The sequence below is a fragment of the Arabidopsis lyrata genome (assembly GCF_000004255.2).
Source record: "Arabidopsis lyrata subsp. lyrata unplaced genomic scaffold ARALYscaffold_1, whole genome shotgun sequence".
Lineage (NCBI taxonomy): Eukaryota > Viridiplantae > Streptophyta > Magnoliopsida > Brassicales > Brassicaceae > Arabidopsis > Arabidopsis lyrata.
This window is the reverse complement of record NW_003302555.1, coordinates 29,517,991-29,533,682: the sequence shown is the minus strand read 5'-3', so window position 1 is coordinate 29,533,682 and position 15,692 is coordinate 29,517,991. Positions and strand designations below refer to the sequence as shown.

Below are 15,692 nucleotides of genomic sequence, written 5' to 3'. Positions count from 1 at the left end.
TTCTATTTGCAAATGGATATAAATAGAAATGAGTTCTATATATATAACAATGATTGTCGATCAAAAGATCCATTCCGAGGAAATTGTGTTTCATCTTTTTTAAAACAAAACTTGCATCGAGCTGATGCAAGCAAATTTAGTAATACAAGTAAAGGTGATTCTTATCTTCTTAAATACTGCTCATCAACCAGAGACAAATTCCGGTTTTTGTTGATTTTTTTATGGGCAACTCGTGTTATAAGGCGTGAAGAAATCAGATCTTTTGGTCATTTCCAAGCTTCTGGAACTCAGTTTCTAAGGTATCGAAGATCTTGTTGCCTTCGGTATCTGGCTCAGGGAACTTAACGTGGACTGAACCATGTCTGATCGGTGCACTTGATCCTTTAACCAGAGCCTGTTGCTTGACATAATCGTAAAGGTCTTGGTGGAAAGAGTGATCCAAAGAGAAACAATTGTCCACTGTTCCATTTGTAATATGCCTACCCGATCCAGACCCTTCTCTTCTGCAGAAATGTGGGAGAGACTCATAGTCCATTATCTGCATATCAAAGGGTTAAAACTTTCAGTCTTCTAGCACAAGAGTGACACATCTTCTTCTTCATGGGAAATTGAATTGCTTACCTTTAGCAACTCATCTTTCCCGCAACCTTTGAGCACTTGAATCTTCTTCTTTGTTCTCTCTTGCAACAGAGGCTTTATGGTTTTCCAACAAGCAGAGAATATGTACGGGACATTGACAACATAATATGTCTCTGTCTTCTCTGGATAGTTTAAATCATCTATTGTGGTTATAGCAGTCATTAACTGCCCAAAGAAATGAAAAAAAAACATATGGTGAAAGAAAGAATCAAAGTTATAAATCACACAAGTTAATACAATTAGTACATTATCATTACCTTAATTTGACTTAAAGCTGAAAGCTTTAAACCAGACATATCCAAAATTTTCAAACAAGTGCAAATTGGTCTTCCCTGTTTCTTAGTAGCAGATGGCTACAGAAAAGAAAATCACACCATCAAGATTGGAAAAGAAAAATACGGAGAAAAAGGCTGAACCAAATAGAGTTTTGGTCTTACCAATACTACACGATCCCGGTACTCATTCATTTGAATGTGAGACTGTATATAGTAGTGAACCTGAATGAAATCAGAAACCAATGGTCAAGAGTTTCAACTTCACATCAAGTCTTTGAGTGGAAGATGAATAGAGATGCTTACGGAGGCCTTGTCATATGTGCTAAGCCCCACACCAATGGCAATGACAGGGAGACCCTAAAAGTCAAATGATTTAACAAATTGTTTAGTTGGATCAAACATGTTTTGATGCTTTTAAAATTCAAAAAGTTAAGAAAGGGACACAAAATAGTGATACCTCTTTAGAGTACCCAGAAACACCGACAAGTTGTGTGTCTCTGATTGCTCTATACAGGTCAACAGGAACAATGGGTTTCTGCAAAAATCAATGATCAGATGAGATCAAAGGGTCACAGAAAAACGCAGCAGCTGAAGAAAACTCACTGCTAGTATCTTGTCAATCTCGTTTTGAGTCCTCCATTCTAAACACTCGAGCAACTGTAACACTTGCAGTCATTAGTTTTAAACCCCCTAAAAAGCTAATACAAGAAACAAAGCATCAAAGACAATCTAAAATAGGTGAAAGCAAACAGATTTAAACCATTTTATGAGCTTTCTGAACATTCCAATCCCTCGCTTTAAGAAAGCGTGACAAAGTCTCTGTCGTATACCCTTGATGAATGTTCTGCAGCATAACAACAAGCATTTGTAAATCCACCATTTTCATATCAAACAATGGTCTTTTCTCAAGCCAAGAACAACAATAAGATCCAAGTTACTTGTGACACCCAACTGACAACTCCAGATCAGTCAATGTTCTAAACTAAAACTCCACAGATCCATCATCACTGATTCAAAACGAATCTAAGAGAGACCTAGAGCCGGAGATCCAGATCAGTGGAACCAATATCCATACCGATCAAATACACAGGACAACGAAAAAAAGGGGATTTTTTTTTCCGGTTATATATAGAAAACCAATCCCCACAAAAACAAATCGAAAGTAGCAATCTTTGGTTCAATAAGCTAAAGACTTGAAGTTTGAATCTTTCAAAGCATCTAAAAAGCAAGTAAATTTACTAACCCGATACGACTCTCTCAGTGAATCATCAACTGTCAATACCAAAAAGTAAAATTAGCTCAAAATTTGAGATTTCGTCACCGATCTTCAAACAAAGCAAAGCTTAAAACTTGATTAAAAAAAAAAACACACCGTCTTCCATTAAAGCACGTAATTGCTTCACTGCTTCTTCATTAGTGATGCTCATTTTCTCTCTCTAGAGATCTCAGCTCAGATTTGAAGAAAACAAAAATCTGAAATTGTGGGCAAAAGTTTCTGCGCAAAATCTGAAGCGGGTAAATCTCTGATCTCACGAACAATAGTGCCTCCGAGGAGAAGTGAGAGAAAGAAAAAAAAGAAAAAGGTGCACTTTTTATGGAGCCAAGCAATAAACTTTTAGAGAGAGAAACCAAGTTCTTCTCTCTTCTTCTCCAGGACCAAAGAAGACTTAGAAAAATATCATATGACGATATTTCTTTCCTTGTAATAAAATGGAACCAGAGATAGAGATTTCCGATTTAACACATTTTCGTATTTCGAACATGCTTCTTTTCCCATTTTCGTAGTAAATTTAATCTTTTATTTATTAGGAAATCTCCACCATTTAAGAAATGTCAAGCAAGAATCTAATTTTAGCAGTATTTTCACTTTATTTTCCTCTCAAACTTTACTACTTTCTTTGCATGCTTAAACACTATAGGTAACTCCATAAATATTTTACAGATGAATTTTAATTAGAGCACATGCTCCTAAATAATAATATGCCATAATGGAATCTAATTCTTTCGATTTTTGATTGTTGATATTCCAATACATACGCACTACCAAAACTAAACTAAGACATGTCCACAATAAATGTATGTTAAATACTATTTTTTGTTAAGAAAAAATATTTTAATAGTTGGCTTGAAATTGCAACCAAAATAAAAAAAGAGAATAAGATGCATGCTCCTCCATACAATGTTTTTGATAAACAAAACTCGCTATTTTAAAATTATATTAAATGAGATTCAAACAAATAAAGAAACATAAATGTCCATCGTCATGTGTTAGTTCTCTTATTCAATCACCAAAATTAAGACCCCATGATGAGTCATATGACACATGCATCGTGTAACCATCTTCCTTACTTACTTTTTCTCTATTTATTATTTTTTTTCTGTCGGTTTTTTATTTATTTTTAATTTTAAATTTAATAAATAAAAAATATGATTTAGTTATCCTCGGGACATATTCCCATATTCCGTTTTGATGAAAAACAATGCTTCTAAAATTGGACCTAACATGTGGCACAAGTAAAATCTCTTAGTTGGCAAGAAGACAAATATCGTCATACCCTTCAAGAAATAAGTTTCTCCTAATGTTTCTATTAAACATGATCTTTTGATGCCCCCCTCAAAAAACTGAATTTGATACAAAGAATTAAATTCAATTCAAGTGGTTAATTATTATCTATACAAACAATATAAGCAGAAGCAGAAATACAACTTTTGTAACTGTCTAAAACTATTTGAAGGTCAACTTCATGAAACTTACATTTGATGTTTTAACCTGTTTTTTTTCTTCTAAATAGTTCCAATTAATGTAAATATTTATAATTTTTTCATAGTCATTTTTTGAAAGAGAGATTGAGATGGTACTTGAATACATCCTGTTGGACCTGGATTTCGCACCTACCAAATCCATCAGTAAAATATTAATGGGCTTTCATCACAACAGACCTAGCCCAATATGAGATAAGAGTAGCGACGCGACCTGATAAGAATCCTTGACTAGGTCAGCTATATTCTCGGAACGGACCTGATTTCTAGGGATGGCAGCACGGATCTCGGAGGTGGTTGACCTAATTTGAAGACCTATATATAGAGGAGAAGGACGACTTGGAGAGGGCATCGCCTACCTACCATTAGACCTAATACTTACAAACATTTGTATTCTCATATTTTTCACTTGTAAACGGTTGATTCACGTCAATAAATCCTTTCGTTCCTTAGCAATTCAACTCGCAAAGCATCATTGAAAATCTAGCCCTCTTTGCCCATAAATCTAAGAACAAATTTATAGTGTGGATTTTATCACCCACACATCCCTTGCACATGTTAAGCGATGGTCTTCATAATATATATAAATTCGCTACAAGATGATAGATCCGATGGTTCGATCATACCAGCTCCCTTTATGCTCAACACTGAAGCACCTAAGAACTCTCAACAAAACCTAATTAATTATTAGCCTTAAACTCTAATTATCAAGTTTTTGTAATAAATCAGTGTCGTTACTTGGCTTGTTATGACTATCAATAATATTGTCAACAATGTGAAGAGGAAGCATGGGATTGTTCTCTTAAATCAGCCATGAAATAGACAATGACGATGAAGTATATTGGGTAGGTAAGTAGATAACATGTTCTTATCATATCACAGTGAGGTACATATGTACTACACACTTAATCTATACATATTTATATCATCTTTCAATAGATATATAGATCTTCTCAAAGGTGAATACATAGACCACTCCAAACATTGATGAAGATGTCCAGAATATACAGATGTAAAACATCGGTTGGGTTTGAAGATGCTCTTCTGCTTCGATGTTTCTATGGTTCTCGTCCTTCTCTCTCGGCTCCAACTCTGTTTTATACCTTAAATAGTTCTAGGTACTGTAAAACATATATATATACATAGGAATAGGATTCATCAGTACTTGATAATAACTTCTAAGAAATATCATACAATACCTAAGTTGGAGAGTGTTTAATCCTTGGTTTTCATTTAAAAGCTTGATTAAGTGACTATTCCTTCCACATTATCCATCAATCTACCTCTAATTATATTCTTTTAATTTGATGCAAGAAATCAATCCGAATCTAGGGCTGTGTTATATTAGTGAATCAAAGTAGATCAACTATAATAATCCTTTGTTAATTTGGTAGACCATAAGACCACCCACAGTGGGGTAATTTCTCGTTGGGTGTAAGTAATAAAATATAAGAAAATAAAGGAATAGTTAGTTTAGAGACGTAAGTCGAGTGTTATCCCACACCCGGGTGTGAGAGCCACGTGGGAGGATATTGTTGGTTAGGAATTTTTGACGGAGAGAATCTCATAAAAGTAGGCGCCTCTACCAATAATCAAGTCTATAACTTTATTTCTAAACACAAACTCTTAGCCTTTTTTAATTATAAAACCGTCTTAACATATATCCCTTCGGTTATGCCTTTGCTAATGCTCTAATAATAAGCTTTAAATGCCATTATATGAATATTTAAACGTTATTTATCAATTCCAAAACGACGTCGTGTTGAGTATAGTTGACGAAACGGTTGTTTTCTTCTTCCATTGTTGTTGTCTTTGAAGAGAAGGAAGAAGAAGAAAGGCTTGAGAGGAAAAGATGGAGGAGGAATCGCGAGATATACTGATGTCGACGCTGATGGAATCTGGGGTTTTGATCCCCGGAGATTTCTCTTCCGTTGGTGAGTTTACTCCGGAGGCGTTAGTATCGATCTCTGCTCAGTTGCTAAATCTCATTGACCCATCAGCCTCGTTTTCCGATGAGCTCCCTGATTCTCTCCCCGAGAGGTTTGGGATCTGCACCGATATTGCTCAGTCTGTGAAGAATCTAGGCTACATCAACGACATTAGTTATTATAAGGTATCATTTCATAATCCCTCTTTAGATCGCAACCAGAATCGAATTTTGATTGGTTGATAGAGCGAATCGTCTTGGGTTAAAGGAAACAACTTTAGGGTTTTATATTTCTAAAGGAACATGCTTTTATGTGATAGTCTTTTGGTCATGGTTAGAATCTTCTGAAGTTTACTTTTAACGTTTTGGCTGTGTGGCTTTTCTTATTTGTGTTGAAATCATGCTGAAACAGATTGTATGTGTTGCTTGCGGCAGTTTCTGCATCCATCTGAAGATGACTCGTATAGGTTGGTTAGGTTTCTGGTTGAGAGGCTTTCGGAGAAAAATGAAGGAAGAAAAACTTCTACGGCTGGTGATATAGCTAGCAGGCCAAAGATGGAGAATTTCAGAGGTATTTCAGAAGACATGATGGTGAATGAGGACAAGGATGAGACTTTTGATATGCATTTACAGAAGGTTGAAGCTGTCTTAAAAGATCTTACAATGGCTAGTGAAATCTCTCATTCACCTGACTCTCTTGCAAAAAATACATCAACCAATGGTTCCACCATTGTTGACTTCTTCTCCCGAAAGACGGATGATCCTGTTACTGATGTACCATCGGATCTTTCTTTGAGAGAGTCATCTGGATATGAAGAAAATCCTTATGAAGACCCGTCTGAGGTACTGTTTCTTCAGCTTATTGTGACCTTATCTCCTTCCTCTGTACATGAGTGAGCATCAGAGCATATGTTTGAACATCTACATAGGAATAGTGATTTCAAACCAGTTTTATGAATGTTGAAGGCTTATAACCTTTATCATTTTTTATGCTGTGTAGACAAATTATGAGACTGTTGAGTTACAGAATCAACATAATGTACTCTTGGTGGAACTGGAATCTGGATCTTCAGAGCTATGCAGTCTTGAAAGCGAGCTGGAGTTGTTGAAGATGGCTACGGAGAGGTTATTGGATGACAAACAGCCGGGTGGGTCATATCTTGAACAGCTTAATCAACAACTAGTGGTCAAAAGGTGTAATATCATGGATCTTAAAAAGCAATGGTATGAACAGTATTCTATTATTTCAAGTTGAAAGCATCCATGCATTCAGTTTCATGGACAACCACAGGACATGATGGGAGAATTATGTATAGCATGATTAATAAGTATATCATGTCTTCCTTCAGGGACGATGTAAGGCTGACTTTGGAAACTAAAAAGCTACTTCTCTTGGACCAACTTCATGTGGAGGAGCCAGAGGCTAAAGAGAAATTCCATCAGTTGAGAAAGACTGAACTGGATTTACAATCTCTCTCATCAGAAATTCAAAAGAGGTAACAAGAAACTCTTACTACATGGCTCTTCACTATCTGTGATTTTGACTTTGTGCTTTTGATTGCTCTTCATTTTAATGTGTTAATCTTTTCTCGACAGGGAAGATGAACGGTGTAACCTATACAATGAACTTGAGAGGCAGCCAAAAGCAGCGCCTCGGAAATCATATATCCATGGGATTAAAGAAATAACAAAAAATAGCCGTAAACTGGACACTGATATTCAGAGGATTTCAGGGGAGACCAGGGAGCTACAATTAGAGAGTAACTCAATCCAAGAACGCCTGCACCGATCATATGCTGTTGTGGATGAAATGGTTACAAGGTATGAGCTTTTGGTCTGACATATTTGAATGGTCTGGTCAGATATATACCAAAAGAAAAGATGCCATGTCGCGTGGCTTTAGAGAACATGTATACCCTTTTATAATGTGGTGATGAAGACGGTTTTTCTTTTTCCGCAGAGAAGTGAAAAAAGACCCAGCAGTACGACAGGTATACAAGCTACTGACCAGTATCCACAGTATCTTCGAGCAAATCTCTGAGAAAATCCTCATGACTGATCGGTTTAGAAGAGAAACAGTCGATTATGAAAAGAAGTTGGGGTCCATCACAGCGCGAGGCATGAGTTTGGAGAAATTACAAGCCGATCTGGATGCCATCAGGAAAGAAAACGAAAGCCTTAAGAAATAACTAATTCATGTGGCCGAGGAAGAAGGATTAAATTATACATTTTTGTAGAGTCTTGAGACTATCAGAGTTAAAGTGCTTTCAAATCTGACGTGTTTGTTTATAGGAATGGGTAATCTTTTTTTCAGATATATGGAAAAATTCTTTCTAATCTGATCTCGACTACTAAAGAGAGCCTAAAGCTGATTCAGCTAAGAAACATCAGATATATGTTTCTCAAAAGCTCGGGAATGAATATAGAGAGGCAGCATCAGCTTCAAAAAAACGTTTCCATAAGGATTTTCCCAGACATTCTTTATGTATTTTATGTAAGGTCTCACAACAAAAAATAAGGTAAAAGGTTTGCTACTTTGATGCACATCTTCTTCCCTCTTGTAATTGTCAACCTAAATTTCTCTGGGGATGATGGTTCCTAAGTATTTACACCCAAAAATCCAGACTTCAACATCTCTTTTACGCGTTTGATGTGTATCTTTATAGCTGCTTCCCCTTGAACCTAATAGTTGTTAACCCAATTCGTTAGGGTAGCTTGAGGTTGCTGATAAGCAATGTGCGGGTGTCCTATGGGTTCACCCATAGCTGTTGTTGTGTGTGGCGGTGGCGGTGGCGGTAAGGTCTGATATGTAGTTGAAGCAGCAGCCATGGGCTGTGTTGGTTGGTGTATTCCCATGAGGCCACCATGACCAGCCTGCACGACCGGAAAACCAAGTGGCTGACCTTGGAATGCTAGGTTGTACATTGGATTCACCTGCAGGTTGCCAAATCCCTGCCCAATCCATGTAGCTGCACTTTCAGTCTGCAACAACAACATCATATACACCACTGTCAAACTATATAGTCTACACATATATCATTGCAAGGATAGAACAGTAAAAGACTGACCTGGGGAGATGCCTTTTCTTCACTATGGATAGAATTGAAGGCGGTTGCAGATGGGATGCTGCTAGCAACCATGGGAGAAGTGTGTAGGTAAGGGTTTGTGGTGGGAGGGTTTTCAGTGTTGCCTACTGGGTTTACATGAGAAGGTGCTGTTAGAGCAGCTCCTGGTGGAAAAAAAGACTGCTGAGGGATCCCGTTTGGGCTCAAGAACTGGTGAATGTATGGCGGTGGCATATAATACGGTGAGTAATAGGGACCGTAAGGGAAGAAATTGGGTGGATATTGCTGCCTAAGAAAATTTGCCTGTTGAGAGGCTGCTGCTATGGAGCTCTGATCTGGAGGATATGATACTAATGAAATAGCTGGAGAGTTGGAATTTCCGGACTGTAATAAGAGAAAAGGAGTTATCAAAAAAGTTTAGAATAGATAATCGGATCGTTTTGATTACATATACTGTGACAATATATGCCACGTACCTGAGTCTCTGCTGCTTCTGTGTTAACGGGTTGGCCTATTGCTGACAACGAGGGGACAAGACCAAACACACTGAGTGGAGCAATCTGATGAGTTTCTGTGTTTGATAAAGCTTCCTCCTTCAGTACTTCTTTTACACGTGGGACAATGTGATCCGAGTGCACCACTGGCTCAGCTCCAGGTGCAGAATTTGATATCCCATAATCCTTATCTTCAGAAAATGTTGATGCTTCTTCTCTGCACAAGAAGTTATGGTAATGAGAAGGAGACTGAAACCAGACAATAACTAAAGCAGACAATATGTAAAGTGAAAGCATCTCAGTCACGAACCTAGCAGAAGCAACCCCAGGAATACCATTGGTAGTGGGAGAAGGTTCCCTCTCATCATCCCCTGTCCCATCAGACGATTCAAAATTTGAGTCATCTCCACCACTAGCACCATTGTTAGAAGACACCTCTTTCACAAAGTTGGAATCAAAACTGCCAAACGTCAGACCATTTTGCAGTCCTTTGGCAACCTGAAGGTGGAAAGGGAATGTTACGTGTGACTGTTGGCTAACATCTGACTTAGGAAGCGATTGAGTTTTGCCTTGTTTGGACACAGTCTCGATTTCTGTGGCTGTTACCAAAAGAAACCAGAAGCTGAATCAAATACCAGACCATACAGTTTCTGCACCATTACTGACTTAAATAGACAGCATAATGAACTGAAAACTACTACAATGAAGAATTTGAGGCATACTAAATATTCATGAAAAAAGTCAATATACCTTGATCTGACTGGCTACTGCAACGTGAAGCAGAAATCAAAGAAGGATCATCTTGAACTTTATCATGATTGCTGACCTCACTCGGAAGACTAGTAGGACCAGAAACCCTGTAAAAAGTATCATATAATACTTAGGAACCTAATAGAAGAAAAATGAAAAGCATCCATAATCTTAGAGACACAGAAGAATGATATGAAAACATACTTTATTTCATTAGGTACTGTGATGTTATTGTTGCTTGCTTTGTTAGTGGCAGGCAGAGCAGTTCTAGAACCTCTTGTTACATGATTAGCTCCATTTTCCCTCTTAAAAGATGCGTTTCTTCCATTACCTGCATGCATCCGTATGTAAACAAAGAGCTTAATACAGGAAAGAGCATGGAAATGGTTACTTCAAAGGTACCAAGAACACAAACTACCTTGATAAGAGTTACTTGAAGCAAAGTTCCTCCGACCACTTCTGCCACTTGCTTGTGTAACTGGCACTATATTCTGCAGAAAGTAATCATATGAGATAATGAAAGCTACAGAAACAAAACTGCAGATCATAACAAACAAAAAAAGAACACTTGCCTCCTTCTTTTTTTCCCTTTTACTTCTCACCTCATGAAATGTATCTGCAATATTTCAAAATTTACATTGCATACAAGAAAATGGCGCATAAAGAACAAAATTGCTACAAAGCCAAACTAAAATACAAGAAATTTCACGAGACTGACCCAAAATCTGAATGTTACGACATGTAGACACATAAGACAAATCGTACCTACTTAATAATCCAGATTCACGCCCAATAGAATCCTTGCAAGGTACGAACTCACCCCAAAAGTAAAATTACCAACAAAAAGAAAAGATCTCTTTCAAATAATTCTACATGGTAAGGAACTATGACTTTAAGCATAAATCTGCATATTCATACCAGGAAACAGAGATTCGATAATCGAATAGCTCCAAGAACCAAAGAGAAACTCAAAACACTAGCGAAACAAAAGCACATCACATGATCTTCCAAAACCCTATCGTACAACCCAAATCTAAGGAGGGCAAAGGAAAATCAAACCCAAGCTCCATTAAAATAAAACAAACCCTAAGTGTAGAGAAAGAGACATATATGATGATTCGTAGTAAGAAAAGTACCTAAGAAGAGGAGCTTTTGGGCGGTCTCATAAGGATCATTGAAGGAATCCTTATAGACAGCGAAGATATCCTCATCGGAGTGCTGCTTGCCGGTAATCTCTCTAATACTCTGAAGGGTTTTGCGGAGACGGTAAGGAATCGAAACCCTAGAGGAGCCGCCATCGGAGGAGCTCATGGTCTTGTTAAGGAAGAGAAGGAGAAGCGGGAGGAGAGAGAAATTGAGAGACGCAATTGAAATTGGAAGCGCGAGCGAGAGGAGAGTCCTCTCTTTGTATATTACTGTATTTATTTACTAACCAAATTAATAATTATGTACCGCTTCACTGTCGGTAACTTTATTCGCTTACGTCACTTCATTTGCTTTCATTTTGCAAAGTAGTTGGGGTTGACTTCAATATCCAACCACTTAGAGAAAGACACGTGGATGATGGACCCAAATACTGTGGATACGTTCCCACTTAGTTTGTTTTCGTATAGGCGTATGTATGTGTGAATCCGATCATAAAAATACGTATAACTGTCGAAACAAAGATATCAAAATTCTCGAGGGAGGCTAGCTCACTCATCATCGGTCCCAAAGTAGCGGTCTCCAAACTCTCCCATACCAGGAACAACTCGGAACTCGTCGTTTAAACCGAGTTCTATCTCTGAAGTCACAATCTTTATCCTTGGGAACTTTTTGCACACCACATTTACTCCTTGAGGTGCCTATACCACGCGAAACCCAACTGCTTAAGCTATATGCAGAGAAGAAAGATGCAAAAGGTTTTTTGGTTTTTCAAACTTACAGATATCAGATTGAGAAATATGATGTTGGATTCAGGCACGCCTTTACTTATAAGCAGTCTTATCGCTTGCACCGCTGAGTTTCCTGCAATTCAAAACATGCCCTTGTTTATCTTCCCATGTCTGGTCTTTTGCTCACCACTAGTACAGAGAACAAATGAGTCAGACCTGTCCCGAGGATTGGGTCTAGCAAAAGCACATGCCTTTCTGAAATGTCTGAGGGTAGCTTCTCATAGATAAGCTGGTGGGTGCCATTTGTTGCCAGAAAGTAAGTATTTAGGGGAAGTGATGAACAGAGAAAGAACACAAAAACAAATTACCAACCTGTTGACCATTGTCGCCTTCTCTATGGATCAGAATCTTCCCAATTTTGATGCCTTTGCAGCATGCTCTTAAAGCGTTCTCCATACTCTCACCGCTGTGTTCAAAGACAGAATCATTATATGGTCTCGACATCAACTATTAATGTTTGAGCTGGTTTCTTTACCTTCTGATAACTGAGACACCACACAGTTTCTTACAGAAGTCCACACCCGAATACACAGATCCTATAATTACAGAAATCCAAAAATGAGTTTATATAATCTTAACTCTGATTAAAGATTCTTGCTTGCAGTTAGATATAATCTTTTTCATTATCTTACCTGTGGGAGTAACCACTTGCTTTTCTGTAAAGGGAAGGTGTCCAAGGCCGTGCTCAACGACCTGGCGAGAGGACATTAGTAAGGTGAACATGGTGAAATAACACAAAACAGAAATCAAATCTTGCACCCACCAAACGTATCAGTCGATCGGAGTAGAAGATAAAATCGTGCTTTGTTGTTTTAGAGTCTCGGATTAGAGTGTGCATCCCACGTATCTGCAACCAACAGCTAAAGGATCAGTCTTTTGGATCACTAAACAAAAAATGATTGATTAGACGAGAGAAGGGGAGTAAGTAAAACCTGAAAAGTTGATTGAATAACATAAAGATTTGGATATATTTTACAGAGATCATGCTGACCGAGCTTCGTGCGGATATGTTGCACAATCAAATCAATAGCCACATGATTATCACCACCTCGGGGAATTATTATATCTGCGTATTTCTTTGTTGGGAGTATAAAATCCTCAAATGCTGGCTTCACAAACTTTGAGTACTGCATACGAGTTTCACAAATCAAACATAAAAGAAGAGTCAAGCGAAAGCTCGACATTGCTGTGACATTGAGGAAATTCTTTGCAAAACAAGAATATAAAGCCACACAAACCTGGTCAAGAACTGTAGCGATATCTCTATCCTTCTCAACAGTATCACGTTTAATCCTTCTCGCTAAACGCACATCGGCATCTGCATAGATAACGCCATGATGTAGAATAAGAAACCAATTTTATTACCATCGTGAGTATATACACTTGTTAATGTGCAAGTCCAGCGTCCCATATATGCTACGGATTTGGCTAGATAAGTATAGCGGGTTCGGTATGAGAAATACCTGCATCTACAAATATCTTCATGTTCATCAAATCTCGCACCCGAGGGTCATGAAAAATTAGTATCCCTTCCAGAATTATAACATCAGAAGGATTCACCTGCAAATATATTCATAAACAGAGAGAGATATTTGTATATGCATTGATGAACAAGTTTGGCGCATATAAATAATATGGAATACACAAGAGAGCTAATCACTTCATCATGAGTTCGATCTTCAGAAATTAGAAGAAAACTTTAAAATGTCAGAACTTGCACACATTTACAAAGTGACTCGTCTACAAGGAAGTAAAGATTCTTACCCTTCTGGGTGGAAAAACATTGTTCTTGTAACTTTTAAAGTCATAGTTGGGAATATCTACTGCTTGCCCTTTTCTTAACTTCTCCATGGAAGACAATAATTGCTCTGTATCGAAAGCGTCTACAAGACAAGGAGCAAGATTCATATTTACAAGCAAGCATATGAGAGCTAATTCGAAAATTTAAAAGGCTTTAAGCGACACAGAACAGTCTACATTAGATTAAAAGACCCATTAGTTTTTCGCTTTTCAGAGACTTACTAACCAGGATGATCAAAATTGTAATCATGAACTCTTACAAGCTCCTCTTCATTTACATTATGGTAGAAAGAATCCTGCAAATAAAGATCAACCTCGGTGCATTATATATATATTTGACTAACAACCACTTGTGATTACTTATCAGAACAAAAATAACGTAATCGAAATTGTTCACATTTTCTGAATAGAAGAATCACCTGATTTACAACAACAGCTCTCTGATCATGCAGTTGCTGCATAATCATATCACAGACAGTTGTTTTCCCGGAAGCTGCACCTCCAGCAACTCCTGAAAACAACATCCTATTAACACTCTCTGATTCAAACCATCTTCGAACCAGTTAAAGATCAAATCCACTGCGTCTCTCACCGATCACAAAAGGTTGCCCATGTTCTTCTTCCTCAACCATTTCCTCTGGTCTAGTTGAAACTAAACCATCCATTTGATGAAATCCTGAGAAATGAACCTTTGAAGATGTCTCTGTTATATCCACAGCCGATTTTGAAGCCATTCCTACAACACAAAGATGCAATCTAAAATCACATGAAAAAAGGCAATAAGGCAAACAAAGCTACCACCTTTCCCGGAACACTTTCCAGTCAAAAAGAATCAAACTTTTTAGTGATATTAGTTAGATTCCACAAGTGCCAATGCCGTGATACCCATTTTCTCAAATCCCAAAACAATCAACCAATCATGATCGACCACCAGATTATAGTAACGCCAAAACATGAAACCGTAACTTTTTTCCCGGGAAAAAGGAAAGAACAAAGAAGAAAACAGAGATCAAAAGGGAAGAAAGCTAGATTTTTTAGATCAATACATGCAAAAGAATCAAAAGAAACCTTTCATCATCATAGAATAATATAAACCGAAACTTCAGAGACAAAAAAAAAAAAAAAAAACGCACGAAAAAAGAAAAAGGGATTGAATAAGCTTCGAGATCACCGATTAGAGAGCTAACACAAGAGCTTCCAAGTTCCAGATAAAGAATCTAAACATATAAAGAGAGAGAGACACGAGCATTGCCTGTTACAATCGATGCACAGACAAAAACTGGAGTTATTAAAAAAAAAAAAATGATAACGTATATATATGTATGTATATGTGGTGAGAGAGAGAGAGAAGAATGAGGGGAGGATGCAGCGGCGGTGACGGGTTTTTGCGGAAACCGGAAAGTGGTTTCTTGGCTTTTACGAAAGTACCCTTCCCACTGAAATGTATTTGGGGGACGTGGTAGTGGCAATTCTCGTAAATTTGAGAGTGCTTGGGGTCCCTAAAGTGGAGAGTCTGATCGAGGATCCACGTCAGATCCGATTCGGATGTGGGACCTACTTTCGAAAGTTGCAGCCAAACGCAGTGCTATCATAATTGGGTGTGGTCGAATGCAATGTTACTATCGAATCTATTTATTTACGTTACCGCAAAAATACTATTACTACTATTTTATATTTATATTTTTAATACCATAAAAAGAAACTATTTTGGATTACGTCTACATTAATTTGACTTTTTCTAATTTTATCCATAATATTTAATTTCATACGATTACCTAACTAAATTTTTAACTTTTTAACCACTAAAAACCACACATTCTTTCAAATTATTCTATTTCTCATACAGATGTGAAGTATGAGTGTGCTTTCTCAAATAAATATTTGCAAAATTTCATTCTAGTTATATAAACTCACTCTAAAATCTAATTGGATCCAAATAAAGTAAAAACACATATCCGGATGTAGTCCACTTTATTGAAGATTTTGGAACGATAAAAATTTGTGAAAGGCACATACCAATCAAGTGACAACAAAAATTGCATGATTTT

At 37.4% G+C, this 15,692-nt stretch overlaps 4 protein-coding genes across 7 annotated transcripts; 1 reads left to right on the top strand and 3 right to left on the bottom strand.

The window, feature by feature from the left end:
• Positions 1–19: 19 nt before the first annotated feature.
• LOC9330594 (SEC14 cytosolic factor) lies at positions 20–2,683 on the bottom strand. The gene is made up of 10 exons (XM_002891809.2): positions 2,287–2,683; positions 2,158–2,186; positions 1,675–1,758; positions 1,518–1,571; positions 1,372–1,449; positions 1,218–1,271; positions 1,077–1,136; positions 897–992; positions 622–804; positions 20–538 (listed from the first exon to the last, which is right to left on the bottom strand). Exons 1-10 carry the CDS (start codon positions 2,339–2,341, stop codon positions 254–256), a joined length of 978 nt encoding a protein of 325 aa, XP_002891855.1. The 5' UTR covers positions 2,342–2,683; the 3' UTR covers positions 20–253.
• A 2,713-nt stretch (positions 2,684–5,396) lies between these two features.
• On the top strand, positions 5,397–8,063 carry LOC9327917 (coiled-coil domain-containing protein 22). 2 transcript variants are annotated; one of them, XM_021011682.1, is made up of 6 exons: positions 5,397–5,787; positions 6,037–6,444; positions 6,602–6,825; positions 6,951–7,097; positions 7,198–7,422; positions 7,562–8,063. In XM_021011682.1, exons 1-6 carry the CDS (start codon positions 5,527–5,529, stop codon positions 7,788–7,790), a joined length of 1,494 nt encoding a protein of 497 aa, XP_020867341.1. In that variant the 5' UTR covers positions 5,397–5,526; the 3' UTR covers positions 7,791–8,063. The 2 variants fall into 2 exon arrangements, with proteins under 2 accessions (XP_020867341.1, XP_020867342.1); XM_021011683.1 differs by having other exon boundaries at positions 5,413–5,787; positions 6,014–6,444.
• Positions 8,025–11,375, bottom strand: LOC110224753 (GBF-interacting protein 1-like). Its single transcript, XM_021011681.1, has 9 exons — positions 11,047–11,375; positions 10,483–10,526; positions 10,329–10,401; positions 10,115–10,241; positions 9,911–10,017; positions 9,471–9,759; positions 9,143–9,377; positions 8,670–9,050; positions 8,025–8,583 (listed from the first exon to the last, which is right to left on the bottom strand). The coding sequence occupies exons 1-9, from the start codon at positions 11,219–11,221 to the stop codon at positions 8,284–8,286; spliced, it is 1,731 nt and encodes a 576-aa protein (XP_020867340.1). The 5' UTR covers positions 11,222–11,375; the 3' UTR covers positions 8,025–8,283.
• Positions 11,376–11,471: 96 nt separating this feature from the next.
• On the bottom strand, positions 11,472–15,185 carry LOC9330593 (uridine kinase-like protein 3). 3 transcript variants are annotated; one of them, XM_021011685.1, is made up of 15 exons: positions 14,897–15,185; positions 14,237–14,380; positions 14,064–14,155; positions 13,871–13,940; positions 13,609–13,727; positions 13,308–13,404; positions 13,083–13,162; positions 12,777–12,971; positions 12,608–12,691; positions 12,477–12,537; positions 12,320–12,380; positions 12,157–12,250; positions 12,001–12,073; positions 11,835–11,917; positions 11,472–11,754 (listed from the first exon to the last, which is right to left on the bottom strand). In XM_021011685.1, exons 2-15 carry the CDS (start codon positions 14,376–14,378, stop codon positions 11,605–11,607), a joined length of 1,401 nt encoding a protein of 466 aa, XP_020867344.1. In that variant the 5' UTR covers positions 14,379–14,380; positions 14,897–15,185; the 3' UTR covers positions 11,472–11,604. The 3 variants fall into 3 exon arrangements, with proteins under 3 accessions (XP_020867344.1, XP_020867343.1, XP_020867345.1); XM_021011684.1 differs by having other exon boundaries at positions 14,778–15,184; XM_021011686.1 differs by lacking the exons at positions 14,237–14,380; positions 14,897–15,185 and having other exon boundaries at positions 13,867–13,940; positions 14,064–14,151.
• Positions 15,186–15,692: the final 507 nt, after the last annotated feature.

Coding starts and splice junctions, on each gene's coding strand:
- LOC9330593 (XM_021011685.1), bottom strand. CDS start 14,378: ATGGCTTCAAAATCGGCTGTGGATATAACAGAGACATCTTCAAAGGTT. Junction 14,156..14,236: donor TGGGCAACCTTTTGTGATCG/GTGAGAGACGCA, acceptor TGTTGTTTTCAG/GAGTTGCTGGAGGTGCAGCT. Junction 11,918..12,000: donor AGACCCAATCCTCGGGACAG/GTCTGACTCATT, acceptor TTTGAATTGCAG/GAAACTCAGCGGTGCAAGCG.
- LOC9330594 (XM_002891809.2), bottom strand. CDS start 2,341: ATGAGCATCACTAATGAAGAAGCAGTGAAGCAATTACGTGCTTTAATG. Junction 1,450..1,517: donor AGATTGACAAGATACTAGCA/GTGAGTTTTCTT, acceptor TGATTTTTGCAG/AAACCCATTGTTCCTGTTGA. Junction 539..621: donor GGAAAGATGAGTTGCTAAAG/GTAAGCAATTCA, acceptor TTTGATATGCAG/ATAATGGACTATGAGTCTCT.
- LOC110224753 (XM_021011681.1), bottom strand. CDS start 11,221: ATGAGCTCCTCCGATGGCGGCTCCTCTAGGGTTTCGATTCCTTACCGT. Junction 10,527..11,046: donor CCAAAAGCTCCTCTTCTTAG/GTACTTTTCTTA, acceptor GAAATATTGCAG/ATACATTTCATGAGGTGAGA. Junction 9,051..9,142: donor CAGAAGCAGCAGAGACTCAG/GTACGTGGCATA, acceptor CTCTTATTACAG/TCCGGAAATTCCAACTCTCC.
- LOC9327917 (XM_021011682.1), top strand. CDS start 5,527: ATGGAGGAGGAATCGCGAGATATACTGATGTCGACGCTGATGGAATCT. Junction 6,826..6,950: donor ATGGATCTTAAAAAGCAATG/GTATGAACAGTA, acceptor GTCTTCCTTCAG/GGACGATGTAAGGCTGACTT. Junction 7,098..7,197: donor TCATCAGAAATTCAAAAGAG/GTAACAAGAAAC, acceptor TTTTCTCGACAG/GGAAGATGAACGGTGTAACC.